This window comes from Phalacrocorax carbo, chromosome 6 (genome assembly GCF_963921805.1).
Source record: "Phalacrocorax carbo chromosome 6, bPhaCar2.1, whole genome shotgun sequence".
In the NCBI taxonomy this organism is placed as follows: domain Eukaryota; kingdom Metazoa; phylum Chordata; class Aves; order Suliformes; family Phalacrocoracidae; genus Phalacrocorax; species Phalacrocorax carbo.
In genome coordinates, this window is record NC_087518.1 from 16,275,332 (window position 1) to 16,290,616 (window position 15,285).

At 35.5% G+C, this 15,285-nt stretch overlaps 1 protein-coding gene across 2 annotated transcripts in view; it reads right to left on the bottom strand.

Moving 5' to 3' along the window:
* CACNA2D3 (calcium voltage-gated channel auxiliary subunit alpha2delta 3) overlaps positions 1 to 15,285 on the bottom strand; it is a 491,034-nt gene that overhangs the window by 257,461 nt on the left and 218,288 nt on the right. For both annotated transcript variants that reach the window (XR_010373325.1, XM_064453883.1), the window contains exon 9: positions 10,716 to 10,790. Coding sequence is in view for 1 of the 2 variants with exons in the window: in XM_064453883.1 (XP_064309953.1) it covers positions 10,716 to 10,790 (75 nt within the window). In the remaining variant the exon portion in view is untranslated. The remainder of the gene's footprint in view (positions 1 to 10,715; positions 10,791 to 15,285) is intronic.

The window sequence follows — 15,285 nt, forward strand, 5'->3', positions numbered from 1 at the left end:
CTTTCAATAACTTTCAGAAATCAAACAGTTCCCAGAAAACAGAAGTCCCTGTTCTTAATGATTCAAAAAGCATCTTTTAATCTTTACAGCTTAAATACTTCTTTTTAGTAATACACTGCACAAGAAATACTATTGCTTCATCTCAGCTTCTCTTTACTGTCCTATCGTTGCCCTTGTAGATTAACATCTGAGTTTCCTAGAGTTTGAATTGGATATCTGTCCAACTGTGTGCACAAACATTCACATGCAACTGTACGCCTAAATTCCACATACAAATTACCAGAATGTGTAATATCTAATTGTGGACCCAAATACCTAATTGAGATGCATAATCTTGATAATTCTGGATGCAAATTGGGCACGCAATTATGGCAGTCAGACCCTGATGTCTGATTACAGGGCCAGAGCTCAACAGAAGTTCTGTCTTATTACAGTGAGGAAGCATAGATATGTTCAGCTGTGGAGGTATCTATGATCCATTTAGAAGTGGGTGAAAAACATGAGCTGGAGAAAGTGAGGATACAAATCCACTTGTGCATGTCAGCCAGGACAAGGTCTTTGCAAATATCTAGAAGGGCTCAAACCAGAACATCAGCGATGCATACACTTGGTCTTGTACCCTTGCATGCTGCTGATTTTTTCTGTTTATAAACACTATCCCCTGCCAAAACCAGAAAGTGATCCTAACATCTGATAATAATCCATGTATGCAAATAAAAAAGATTATCTCCTTTTCTTTTTAAACTGTATAAAGTTTGGTTAGACCCTCTAAGTCAGAAACAAAGCAACAAATACATTTGATGGACCTAGAATCTGGAGATGGGTTCTTGTCCCAGGTATAGTTACAAATCTACCTATATGAAGAACAATGGGGTATACTGACACTGTTTTTCCAAAGGTGAAAAATAATATTCACAGGCCTACTTCTGCTTAAAAATCAGGTGGCCCAACTTGACTTGGACTGTTTCAGAACTTAAATGAGGAGGAACATAGAAAGATTCTTAATCGTCTTCATATTCTGTGCTTCATGGAATAGCTATACAGAATATTAAAATCACACCACTATTGAATATGGCTTTGGCATAACTGAAGAAGAGAATAAATTTATAACCATTTATCATGACTGAACTTGGGGTTTCTCTTATAATGAGATTATTGAAAGCATTTTTTGGTACACCCAGGCATCTTCACCCTTTCTGGCCTCACAGCTTAATCAACAATTGCAGGGATTTTGGACCATGCTTGGTTATTCGATTACATTAAATTTTCAGACGTCAGGGATTAGGGTAAAATTGTCTGGCAAAATATGATAGAAAGTTGTATTTCTGTTACTTCTTTTTTCAATTTCCTACTTCTGATTTATTAGGGTTTAATAGTTAATAAATTTCAATTATTCAAGTTAAGTAATTTATTTCAACAAATCTGTGCTTGGGAGGTGACACGTATGATTTGGCAAAGCTTCAGAGTACTTTTTCATTATTCAGAACATAGAAGAATTTAGGGAGTCAAAGGGGGCTACCTGAATACAGGTGAGAATCTGATGTTCCTTTCCCAATTTCAGGTCATTGCAGACAATTTAAAAACTCATCTGAGATAAAGGCCAGAAAACTGTGAAAACTGAACTTTGATTTCATGGTGGAAGTTCCCAACTTTGTAGCCAAAATGACATATCAAGCCCATAGTAAAGCTGAAGAATAATTTACTGCTTTGGAGGCAATTCTGAAGAAATTCTGAGGCATCTTTTTTTATTGGTCTCTTATATTGCAGGCTGTTCTAACGGCTTCACAAGGTTCACTCTCTGAGATTATAAAAGCTGACTGGTATCTATAATCACAACAAGACAACAAATTTTTACATTCTGGAAGTGAACAGAACCTGGTCACACTCCTAACAAATGGGAGAGTGTCCCATGCCTGCACAACAGTCAGGGAAATTTTTTGGCCTGTGTTACGATAATAAGAAGATACTCCATAACCTTCAAGATCTTATCCTTTTTAAACAAGAAAAAGAAAGGAGAAGAAAAAAGTACAGCCATTTTATTCAATACCTGTGGAAACAAACACATCTGAAAGCAAGTAATGATACATTAAAGCAGGGAACTGAGTTCCAATTCTCAAACACCAGGTAGGTGCCATAACAGCCATGCCATCTCAGATATATACAAAAAGAGCATACAAGTTGTCAGCTAACATAATCCCTAATGTCTGGCATGGTTTGGTATAGCTTCTTTTTACCATAGAAAACATTTGTATAATTTCACTGATGGATTTTTCCCTAGCATCATGACAAAGCTATATGCCACAATAGTGACATGTTTGGCTCAAGTTTTAATTGGCACACAGCCTACAAGACTTCACAGGCTATTTTAATGCATCTTAACATGAGGACACCACCTAAAGCCTCACAAATAGAGACACATCACCTAGTAAGTTCAGCTTGTTATGGTTTATAGAAGATCCTTTTTCTGGAAGACCTGAAAACCTGTTTGCCTTTATATTATATTTCTCTGCCACTGAATAAGATGGAAGTACACTGGTAGTGAGTTTACTGTTGTAAACTTCTGACCAAATCAAGTCCCCATCTCTTATCTTCTCTACTTATCCAGCTAAGGCAGCCTCTTTCCCCCTGCCGCCCCCTCCTATTTTAGGGCTTCTGAATCGAGTTATGCCCAACTTCCCATTTATACAGTTTTCAGCATTTTTGATGTAAACAACAAAGGTTTTATTCCCTTCTTACTAAGGCGATATGCTATACAGTAGTCCCAGTACCCTGTGCAGACACATTTTATTATAGTTTACTTATGATTACCAAAAACAAGACACCACTTACGTGAGTAAGAAAACCCAAATTAGTTGGGGTTAGAGGACCATGTATTCAAGTCTAAGCATACATGAATAAAGCATTTTCCGCTGATTCCAAAATGGGCAAGTAACAGTTCACAACTGATATATACAGCAGAGGTTTTACAGTTACACTGGAAAACTATGGTATTTGCTATTAATTGTCTGATGAGGGTGATCTTCCTAGAGCAAAGCGTTGTTAATGTGTTCAACATTCATCCAGATTTCTCTGTCAGTTTTAGTGCCAATCTTTGCTACTTCTAGTATTAGTTCCCATCCTCATCCATGCATGCTGTAACTCCAAATGGTCCTAAGACCTACTTAGCAAAGAATAATCAGATTTGTGAAGATGAACTACATCAGCACATAAATCAGTTAAAAAAAAACCAAAAAACCACACACACAAAAAAATCAACAAAATAGCCCCCAAACCCAAACAAAAAAACACCCCCCAACACACACACAAAAAAGCCCAAACAAAAACCCCAAACAAATAAAAAAATCAGGAGGCATATGTGTGAGGTGGGAGAGTGATGTTTAGTGATGTGTCACAGGAAGTTTACCCACATGTACTAACAGTGGATAAATGTGCATCACATCTGTAAAATGCATTTAAGGATCATCCCATTTAAAATCCATTGCCAGAGCAATTACAGGTTAGCTTGCTGGTGGTGATTATCCAACCACTTGTGTTCCCTAGCACATTTGTGCTGGTAGACTTCATTTTTTTTTTTCAGGAAAGCAATCCTGAAAAGAATACTGAACAAAGAGCTCAAGATTCAATATAATGAGATTAAAAACAAATTCTTGTTAAGTAAATTCGTTGCCTGAGGGTGCAATAGAAAACTTCAGACCGAATTTCAGTGGTCTAGGGCTAGCGGAAAGTTTTGGGGGTCTATAATACCTAGCCAATTTTTAGAAAAGTAGATTTCAGTGAGACTTTACGTTTTTCATTTTTTAACAGCTAGGCAATACAGTCAGCAATCTGTTTTGGAGATCCAACAGAGATGGGTGGGTAAATATACACCTAAGTAATTTGCTTAAATAAAATTCAATATGCAAAACTTGAATTTACCAACCCCTTATTGGCTATTTCACTCAGCTTTGTTGCTGAATCAGTCTTCTGGTTATTTAATTTCTGGTAATTGCAAACAAAAATAAAAGCTCATTGGAAGATATACACTACATCTGTCTATTTTTTGTCATTCTAATTTATGCAGAGGTAAGTTCTCGATTTAGTTTGGAGTTACTATGTCTATCTCTGCATCTAGAAGATGATATATTTCATCTGGAAACATTTACAGAGAAATGTCCTCAACCCATATATAGTACATTAAAACAACATATAAAAGAGGAATGTATATTGTAATATTGTTACTTTAAATCTGGAGTTACATTAAATCAGACTGTCATCTGATTCCTTTGGGGTAGGTAAATTGTAACATGGAGTTTCTCAAAGATGAAAACCTCTTGGCCCAAGAAAACTAGTATTAAAATAGGCAGTTCCACATGTTTGTAATTTGTGGAGAAAGTGCAGACAGTGACAGGATGATGTCTGAACTATTTCCCACTCTTTTTTTAAAGTTGTGTATAGCAAATTGATACACTTCAAGGTATCAGCTGTTTAATGCTAATGCCAAATTATAAATTAGTCTCGTAAAATTCTAATATATGTAACATATTTTATATTACTAAACCACATTTAGGATCACAGATTCATTTCAACCTCATTCATGCTACCCAATGTAATTATGGATTTCATCTTTGTGATAAACAAAACTTGAAGCAAGTTTTGCAAATTAGGGATAGCTTACAACATTCTGAGGATATGTCACCACATATCTGAATCTTCAATGCAGGTATGTGCCAACACAAAAATTTTATGACAAATGGTAGGCTATGAAAAATTTTAGGAATAAGTGGATGCAACTTGATGCCTGCCATACCACTGGAAATGATAATTGTTGATAAAACAAATCACTATATTGTCCTATTTTAAAAATGAAAGCAGAAACACTATATGTTGGGAGAAATCTAGTACTGGCATGCCTACTTTGTATCTTAGGAGAACTGGTGGCACATATATTAACACAACTCACATCACACTGTCATATTTGAAGTTTTAAGTTTGTCTTTTATAAATACATAAATGAGACTTGATTCAATAAGGTTAGAAGTATGCTTTCTGAAGTTGTATCTGACAGAAATTCAAGGTGCAATTAGATACTCCCTTCTCTGAAAGATACATATGTAAGATTTTACAGAACCAACAATTATGCAGAGAAAAAAAAACTTGATCAAAACCTTTGGAAATTTTTAAACGTATACCAGCATCTCTTCTTTGTAGGTTGCTGCAAGCATGAAAAAAAAAGTTAAAGTTAAATGAAGATTTACAACTGAAGACTGCATTAATTTTCTTGAAGACATGTAGGGAACAGGTTTAGATGCTTAGAACCATCACTTCTTTTGATGTATCCTCACTCTTAAAGAAAAGCATTTTACTTGATCAACATGCTGGAGATTCAGGGCTGAAAACCTGTTTTCTCCAAACTTCATTCCTTTCCCATAATGAAAAGCATGAATATGTTAAATGTTTAAATATTTATATTAAACTTATTTGATGTCCTTTTAAAATCTACTGTAATGCACCAGACAGATATTTATCAGTGTTTTAATCAAGAAATGATCAAGTAACCCCTACAGGTATGATAAGGCTTCTTCACAAAAAAAAAAAAAAGAACTAAAAACCAAACAAAAACCCACACCAAAAAAACCCCTCTTGCCTTCACTACCAATCTTCAAAACATTCATTTGTCTAAGCTGAAAGTTGCAAAGGTAAAAGTACTCATGCTAAGTTTTCTAACTGCTCTCTTTACTTAACAAAACAATGAAGTGTCAAGAATCTTTGGCTAACTTGGGCTCCTATGTCATATAAATTAACAAGTAAATCTAATTTGCCACCCCTTACTAAAATGAGAGAGACATAAAATATTAACTACAGGAGTAGGGAAGTAAAGATGCAACCAGAATACAGATTGCACATTGTAGAGGAAATGAATGCAGCTTCAATAATAACTGGGTTGTCATTCAAAGAGAAACGCATCTTCCTTGCTCTATAGGCACTTTGTACAGATTTACTCTAGTGTCAGGCCCTCGTTTGTACCTGAAAGACAAAGAGAGAAAAATGGCCGGGGGGGTTACTCAAGGGAGAGTGTCACCACAGAGTGGATATAAGAGGGTTAGAATGCTTTAAATGTTTTTTCATACTTTAATGAGAGTTCCCACACTGTGGTCCAGAAAATAATCGTAAGAGGTCTAGAGCCAATGTGTGGAATTAACACCGTGTTTACAATACTGTTTCCCTCCCAAAAAAGAAGAGGTGCTGGGGAGGAGGGGAGGCAGGGGGAAGCAAGAGTCACACTGTTTCACTGAGAAAATGTGTAAACCAGACACCAGATAGATTTATTTTTTTTAAGACTAATTGGATTCTCTGAGAGTCTGGTTCTTTGGATGCCTGTTACATCCCTGCACATTATGGACAAGAATTTCTGCACCCCATCCCTGAATGTGAAAGGGCATGTTCATTTGCTACCCATAATCCCATTGAATATTCAGCACCAACACCATTAAGAAGCACTCATTTCCGAGGCTGCTATAAAGCCTTAAGGCTGAAGCAGTTTCCTGTAACATACCAAAAAAAAAAGTCCTTATGTTCCATTCCCTGAAGATTCTCCCAGGGTTCATCTTAGCCTAGACAGGCTGTGCATGGGAACAGAATAGGCTCTGGCTATAACCCGGCTGCCTGAGGCAGCAGACTGCTGCGGGTGGCAAACCAAACTATTTGACTTATGCCTACATCTTGGAAAGCCAGGGTGGCTGCTACTGCAGCTGTACAAGAGTTCAGGATGAGCAGGGCAGGGACTGTGCTGGGAGAAGTGAACCCTCTCAGCAGAAGCACCACCACACTCAGCTGTCGCCAGAAAAGAGGACCTGATTTCTCCCCAAGTCCAGCCCTGGCCCATCTGCCCCAAGTTAGTATAATTTAACCCTATTTATTCTGCTGAGAAGTTAGTTTGCCCTTTAGCTCACTACAAATGAAGTGCAAGTGATAAGGATAGCCTAACCTTCTAGATTTTCTCTGTTTCTTTGTTTTGTTAAAGTTTAGAGATTAAAGGAAACTCCATTCAAAGAAAGACATTCCAGCATGTTTAAGTGACATCCTCAGAGTGGAAAGATTCCATTTGAAAACATTTGAGTCCTATATAAAGACAGCAAAGTAGTTCTTCCATAAAGAATTCCAAGACAAATGTAGACCGGGGTACTGATCCTGTGAAAGCAATTTTTATTTAATTATTGAAACAGCTGCTTTCCTCATGAGATAAAAAGCTCCAGTCAAACATCTCTAAGTAATTTCTTATCTCTGCTTCTCAGAACTGTGTTTATTTGCTACATATAATGTCGGATGAACCTAGCAGGATGCAGTTCTCAAGAACTGGGGCGTGTATCTGTGTATGTTGAGGGGAATTTTTTTTAAGGGTGATTTAATGGGAATTTTTTTTATTGGCACTCTTGTATTATGGTTAAAAAAAGAAAAGATGAATATACTGCCAAAGTGGTAGAAATTACAGTTTATTCAACATAAATTAAAAGCTTGGTAAAACTGGTTTTATGCATGCTTCCAGCAACAAATGCTGCATTAAGAAATACCTTTCCTTAGTAAGGTCATGTGTATATATAGCAATATGAAAGAGTGGTAAAGTGAACTGTTAAAAATTCTGTCCCTGCAATCATCAGCAACATAAATCTCCTCTTTCTACATAAAACTGTAGCTATATGAAATCCATTACAGCAATTTCTAATTTTTTTTGTTTAAATTTAGCATATTTGCTAACTTCGTATAACTTTGTTAAATTATACTAACTTGGGATATTTACTAGCTAAAGAAAAAATGTTCTAACATATTTTAAAATGCTTGTATTTGTTGTGCTGCTAATGGAGCTTATACCAGTAAGATGTGGCCATCCTTGCTCCCATTCAGCTGAGGAGAATATTTGACATTAAAAGATCAAAGAATAGAAATTTCTCAAAGGAATATATAGTTGCATCTTCAGACGTATGTTGGAATTCCAAAAAATCAGGCATATGTATACACATATAAACTGAAACAATAGCATATATTTTCAAACACTTCCTGTCAATCACCTGCTCTACTTCACCAGTACAGAAACTTACAGTTATGCGTTGATAATGGCTGTTTGAAAAAATACGTATTAGTGTCTGTCATGGTATTTTTCTTGTTTATCTTTTATCATTTAATAAACAAAATAAAGAGCTATTATTACCAGTGAATATGCAAAGAATTCAACCTTGTAAGACTGGTCGAGAAACTGTAATTTCATCAACTTTCATCTGTTATTATAATGGACATTTGGCAATTACACAGAAACAACTACAGGTGAAGCTTGGTATATCTGTTAGAATCACAGAAATGAAAGTAACAGCCCAAATGATTGAAGTCTTATGATGAGTTCCAAAACACAGCTAAACACTCTGATAGCCCTTCACCAGTTTTGGAATGTGCAGAGTAACAACATTTTAAGACATCTTTTTTTCCTCTGTACCAGACCAAAAAACTATGAATTCAAGAGAAACTTTTACAGGAAATTCAGTGAGTTTTTGATGAGGCCCCCAGGTAATTTTGCTGTGTCAGTATATTCAGATCACAACAGTATCAGATCTTACAACAATATCAGACAATTCAGAAAGCTGTTTGTAACTATGAATTCAGGAGTATGATATCTGAATTACTCATTTAGAACTAAGTGGTTGTCCATCTCCTTGACAATCTTTACTTTATACTCTGAGCTATACTTGGGACAATGGCACTTTTGTGCCTTCCAGTGTTTCAGTAAATAAATTGTTAGCTTCATTACACAAACTAGAAAAATAATAAGAACATATAAATTCACAGATGTTAAAAAACAAATGGAGATTGACTAAGTCATAGTATAAAAAAATACAAGGAACTATTACATATTAGCTAGCCCAAGGTTATTCTTTAGCTCTGGCCTTTCAAGGAAAGAACAATAACTAGTTCACTGATATAAATAACTGAAAAAAAAAAGTCATATTTAGTTATTCTCCAAAACTTTAGGTGTATTATTCAATTTATAGACAAAATGAAGCACAAAGTAATTCCAGAATTTAAAAAAAAAAACATAGCTAACTAGAACTTATATTGACACTTATTCTGAAGAAAAAAAAATGAAATTGTACTTAGCTATTTTGAATAATTGAGTACTGTTCATAAAATCTGAGCGTCATCTGGGTGGCATAAAAACTTTTTGATCAATTAATTTAAAACAAATCTGGTATTAAGTAACATATGGGTGTATGGTAATCTGCATTTTGATCAACTGTAGAATGATGGAAAGATTAACAGTAGGATTAATTCCAGACAGTACTTCTGGGCAATATATTTGAATCTTTAGTTTTAAGACTAGAACTTGCACAGCTTTCATATGGCTCATTAGATGCACTCAAAATAAAATGCTCATTTAGAAAACTGCATCATATTTCACAAATAAGGGTCTTCAACATTAAATGATAAGAAACAATTCATGTCATTCCACATAGTAACCAGATGATATTTAGATAATCTATGAATCAACAGTGGAGAACGTTGAGTATATTAAGGAAGCAGTCCATGGAGAATAATTCCTGTAGAATGTAGCTGTATATGTAGGTAAAATACAAAGAACTCATGAATAATACAATGGAGTAAAGTTCAGCATAAACCAAATCAAATTAATTTTGTTTTGGTGTACATAAAAAGACCTAACGTTGACACATTTAGAACTGTGATTCCCAGAGCTATGTCTTCTACTCCTGTAACATCTCATTGACTTTTTCAGCAAAAATGATCTACCACACTGAATGTTAAGCACAATTCAGTGGTAAGCTGAAACTCTTCTGATTTGCCTTTAGGAAAAAAAAAAAAAAAAAAAAAAAAGAGAGAGAGAAAGAGATATTTAAAGAAAGATGCAAGACTGCTGCCCTCTCCAGCCATAAGGAAGGCTCAGTGTAGGTGGACAAAGAAGAAGCTCTGTAGTAACACAAGGGGCTTATTTTAACAGGCCTTTCCCTCTACAAGAAACACAGGACTTTTCAACTGCCTTATTTCATAATTTTACATGGCATAAACAAGCTTACCTTACCCTGCTAAGAAGTGTGATGGAGTAATGCTTGCACAGAGCAGCTGCATTTGTATGGCAGGCAATAAACTAAACTCCAAGCTGAAGATTCATATTGCAATCTCCTTTCAAATAAAACTTTCACCTAAATCACTGTAATTTTTTTTTCTGAAAAATGACAGCAGGATGTAATTAATTCGAACACTTGCACAGACCTTTCTTGAATGAATGGATTATTATTATTTTGATACACCTGTTTGGAATGCTAAATTTTTTTATTCACATAGTATTGTATTTGTTTGCATTTGTTTTGAGATTTTGTTTGAACTTTAGTTTTAGTTTGACTTAAGAATGCAATCTCTTCCTCAGTAATTTTTGGTGACAGAATGATTGTTCAATTTAAAGCAAATGAAGTATTTAACTTAAAATAATTACTAAACTTTACTAACAGGATATTTTCAGTGATTTCTGTATTTCTCCATTAAGTTTATTCAATCAAATTGACTAGGAGGTTATTTCTTTTTCTTCCCACTGAGTCACATAAAACTCCTTTGAAATGGCATAAGGAGAATAATTAATAACGTCTAATAATGGAATGCATTGTACTAGGAAAAGATCATTATAGCACATTGTTACGCACTGCATCCTATCTCTCTGCTGTTCTGTTACTTTCATTCCTTACCTCTTTGTTGGCTCTGTCTGCTTGAACTAATGTTCCATTCAGACATGGCTCTACATAGTGAAGTTCTTCATTATACTATAGAGAGAAATAAAAATTATGATGAAAAATTTAATTAAAAGCTTTGAAAGATACAATTTAATTTAATGATTTAGAACTACAGTGAAACATGCACATAAAGCAAGAACAAAAGGATTTGATTAATTTTTAAAAATTGGCTGTGGTATGTTTTTTCCTTTTACATGATTCTTAATGTTCCAGAGGTTTATACTTTTAAAAAGGAGCTTTTAATTGAATGGATGCCAGCACTCAGGTGGAGTTAATGGGTACTATATATACTAGGTGGCATAAATATCCTTCAAGTTGAAATCTAGATAGTATTAAGGGGTCACATTTGATACATCACACTCACAGCTCACAGTTCTTTGCTACACATAAAAAAAATTCCTAACAAATATTTGAGGCACTGGCTAACGTTTTGGAAGGTTAATAGTGGAAAAACTAGGCCAAAAAGTCTGTAAGCTTGAATCAGTCCTGGACATGTCGGACAGTAGTCAAAATCTCAGTCAAGCAGAGTAGCTTATTATACACTAAGTCATGAAGTTGTGACAGACCTTTAAGGAATTATCTGCCTATATTGCAAGGTCTAAGCAAGTCAGAGAGCCCAGTCCTCTCTTCAGAAGCATCTTAAGCAATAAGAAACTAAGTCTCATCTGCAGTCCGTAGATATTGCAGACTCATGGATTCTTAAGTAGCTTGATTGAAAATTGGACTTGATTGTTTAAATCTTTTAAACCTTTCAACACAGGTCAAATTAATACAGAATTAACTTGAAAAAGTCTGTATTAGTTGTACAGATAGAATTTTAACTCAGTGCTCCCTCTCATTAATTTAATCTACTCTAGAAATTATCACAGATCAAACTATAAGGCCTTTGCATTTAGGCGTTATGCAGTTTCACCATTTCATAGGCATTAACTGAATCAGAACATCCATAGTAAACAACAAAAGACAACACATTAAGTCAAAAATAATCAGGAAAAACATTTCATTAGATTAATATATCTATTTACTCCCTTCTTCCTCCGCTCAGTGGGAATAAAAAAAAGCCTTACAATGGCTCATTACAGAACGTTGCTTAGACAAGGTTCTCTGTCATGGCAAGTTCTGATTTTCTCTGCCTGCCTGTAGCTCTGAATTTGTTCTACTCTCTTCAATTTAACACCAATCCTTCCTCTACACATATGTCTAACCACACACCCCTGCATGCTGTTCCACTTCGGACACCAGTCTTCATCATGTTAACAGTGCACTGCTCACCACACTCATAACAATGTAATTACTGTAGCATAGAGAAGAGTGTTTAATTTGAACTGCATCAAGTTATTCTTGAGGCATTATGCTAGACTCAGTCCTCAGCTATAAGAAAATATAAGCGCAGAGTAACTCCACTTATTATTGATGGTTATATAGACTATTTGCATCCGCATCAACACAGTAATTTGTTTATTGTACAGAAACAAACAAAAATGCTTGAGAGATATTTACACGTAACTTCTGCAGCAGATTTGCATGCTTCCCTAATTATTTTATTCCCATCAATGTTATTCCAATATGCAAGAGCCTATGGACATGTCTATTGCACCAGAGGTAATATGAAAAACAAGGCAAAGAGTTCTAGAACACTTTGAAGTCACTGGGAGTGTCCCATGTGCATCTCAGTGTCATAGCAGTTTATTGATCTGATAAATTATGTACTTTCCCCTGCAGTCTCTCTCTTCAAACTGCTTTCCAATCTACCTCCTGACAGTCATTGCAAAATAATTATGCCAAATCTACACAGCATCTGTTATTATAGGCCAAAGTTAAGACCATATTCCATTCTACTGTAAAAAAAGTATTGAAAATCTGTACCAGAGACGAGTACACCAACCCCCACTCCCAAGCTTTTTCCTGTCTTCACAGTCTTTTTCAGCATGTTCTTTAATCAATATACTTTCTCGTTAACCCTGTTCTTAGCTAGATATCTGTAGCTGTCATTGGAAAATATATTAGCATACATTCCTGCTGTAATTGGCCACCATGCAATAAAATACTAAAGTCTACCCATCTGTCAGTCATGGTCTCAGTTTCAAACATATGCATGAAGCAAACTCAGAATTTCGTAGTGCTATAGTAGTACCACAACTGTTTTTTTCCAGGCCTATCACCACCAGCAAACAGATGAAACAACTTCCTACTCTATCAGACCTTGCACCTAAGTAGCATAATTTCAGTCCATTGGATTTCTATAAGACTTATTTTAACTCCTATTTTGAGTAATTCATATCATCAGGCTATTCCCATAGACATGTAGCTTGCATGCCTGCTAGCTGCACCGTAACCCAGACAGATTCCCAGTAGCTTCCCACTACACCTTTAGTGTTATTCAGTTGCGTAGTATAAAGGATGCCCACACTTTCACAGAGAACATGCTTTAAGTCCCCTATCAGTACCATTTTATAGAATCAACCTACTTCAAAAAAGGGTCAATAAAAACATTCATTCTCACATAAGCAGCACAATTACACAGATGGCATACAGACAAAGCACTTCCATTGTCACTATGAACATAAGAATATGTAGATGTTCATCCTTCTGAAATCCAGCCAAATTGCAGCACTATTTGCATTTGCGGCATCGAATTCATCTTGAGGTTATTACTATCAAAAGAATTTTAAGTAATCTGATACGTCATGCACAAGAAACCAGATTATGCCAAGGTGTGTATTTTATGTAATGCTGTTCTATGGATAACAAGCGTAACCTGAAAGTGTTCTACTTTTTAGCAGGTCTTCCTCAACTGTAGGGATACAAATGAAAGCATAGTGAAAAAAACTTTTGTATAAAGAGGTTTAGCAGCTTCTGATGGCTTGAATTCTTGCAAAGATGCATTTTTATAATCTATTTTAGTTTTTATACTCTTTACTAATTGTATACACTTTCTTTTCCTTTTTAAAAAACTCAGATATAAAGAGATGGAAAAATTCACTGGACAAAATTATTTCAGTTCCAAAGAAATTTCCAAAACAGCAAATATCTACTTCTCTAAGTCCATGAAAACTGTAGAATTCTGATGCAACATCTGAAAGCATTCAGTGTTTGCTCCTTAAACTAGCATATCCACTTGATAAGACCCTTAGTACAACTGCCAACTTCTAGTAAAATACACAACTTGTGCTTCAAACATATATTTGATTTCTTTGTCCTTGTCAGAGTGTTTTGCAGTTTTATTGTGATGTCTTCCTTTTAATTGTGCCAAACCTTTAAAGTGGAAAAGAGAAAAAATTCCCCCCATCAACAGTATGAACTCATTTCTGCGGCTTTTCTGTGACATTTAAGATTTTGTATTTAGTGAAATATCTTCCTGATCTTGAATCAAAAGGCTTATTAGTAACTACTGACTTTGCCAGCAATACCCAGAATAGATCTCTTGTTAAGCTACCTCAGTAAAAGCTTGCATTTTGCTTTTCAGGAGTCTTGCATTACATGGTTTTCTTATATTTCCTAGTGTGGCATAGTCCCATAACTCTATACTCTGGCATATGACATCTTTGCATGTTATAATTGTGATAGCTGTGATGCAATAGCTGCGAATAGCCTGTGTTTTGCTGAAGGAGAGAGGGAGAGAAGTAAAAAACAATTATCTTCCTTTTTTGAGCTCCTCCTCTAAAACCTCATCCTATTTTAATCTCCCTTGTAAACTAAACATTTGATGCCACTGATTTTTATTATTCTTTTATGCACTTACATTTATCTGTTTTATTAGTTCACATTATTTTGTCACTCTAGTTATTTCTTTGCACAATAGGCATAAAATAAAATGAGTGGGCTAAAATCTGAACTAGGAGGAACCATATAGCTAGTCAGGCAGTTGCTGACCTACATTATATAATCAGATGCTATTTGTGTTCTGAAAATGTGAGATATATATGGTTCTACCACACCTACACAAGTAGTTTACATTTTCCTTAGCATTTTTCGTATTTTCCCTTTGCCAGAAATGTTCATTTGCCAGAAGTAAATTAAATTAACATTTTACTGTGCAACAATACACAGATAAAAGATTTCATGCTATATTAGGCATACTTGGGTGTCCAATACAGCCCAGCCTAAGATCCAACAGTGAAGCCAATCCAGAAAAGGAACAAAGAATTGGTATTCCCAAAGTTCCAGCAGTGTTACCACGTGCAACAAGTGGCACAGAAGCAAAGCCTACTGCTTGGAGCAATCAAATGGTGATTAGCTGCCTTTCTCTTTCTCAGCCTGCTCACACATTAGCTGTATAGAATCTGATTATCTGGGTAACTATAGGCCCATCAGCCTTACTTCATTCCCTGGGGAAGTTATGGAACGAATCCTCCTGGGGGCCATCACAAGTCAGTTGAAGCACATGATTGGGAAAAGCCAAGATGGCTTCACTAAGGGCAGATCGTGCTTGACAAACCTGGTGGCCTTCTATGACAAAGTGACTTGCCTGGTGGACATGGGGTGGGAGGTGGACATTGTCTACTTAGACTTCTCCAAGGCCTTT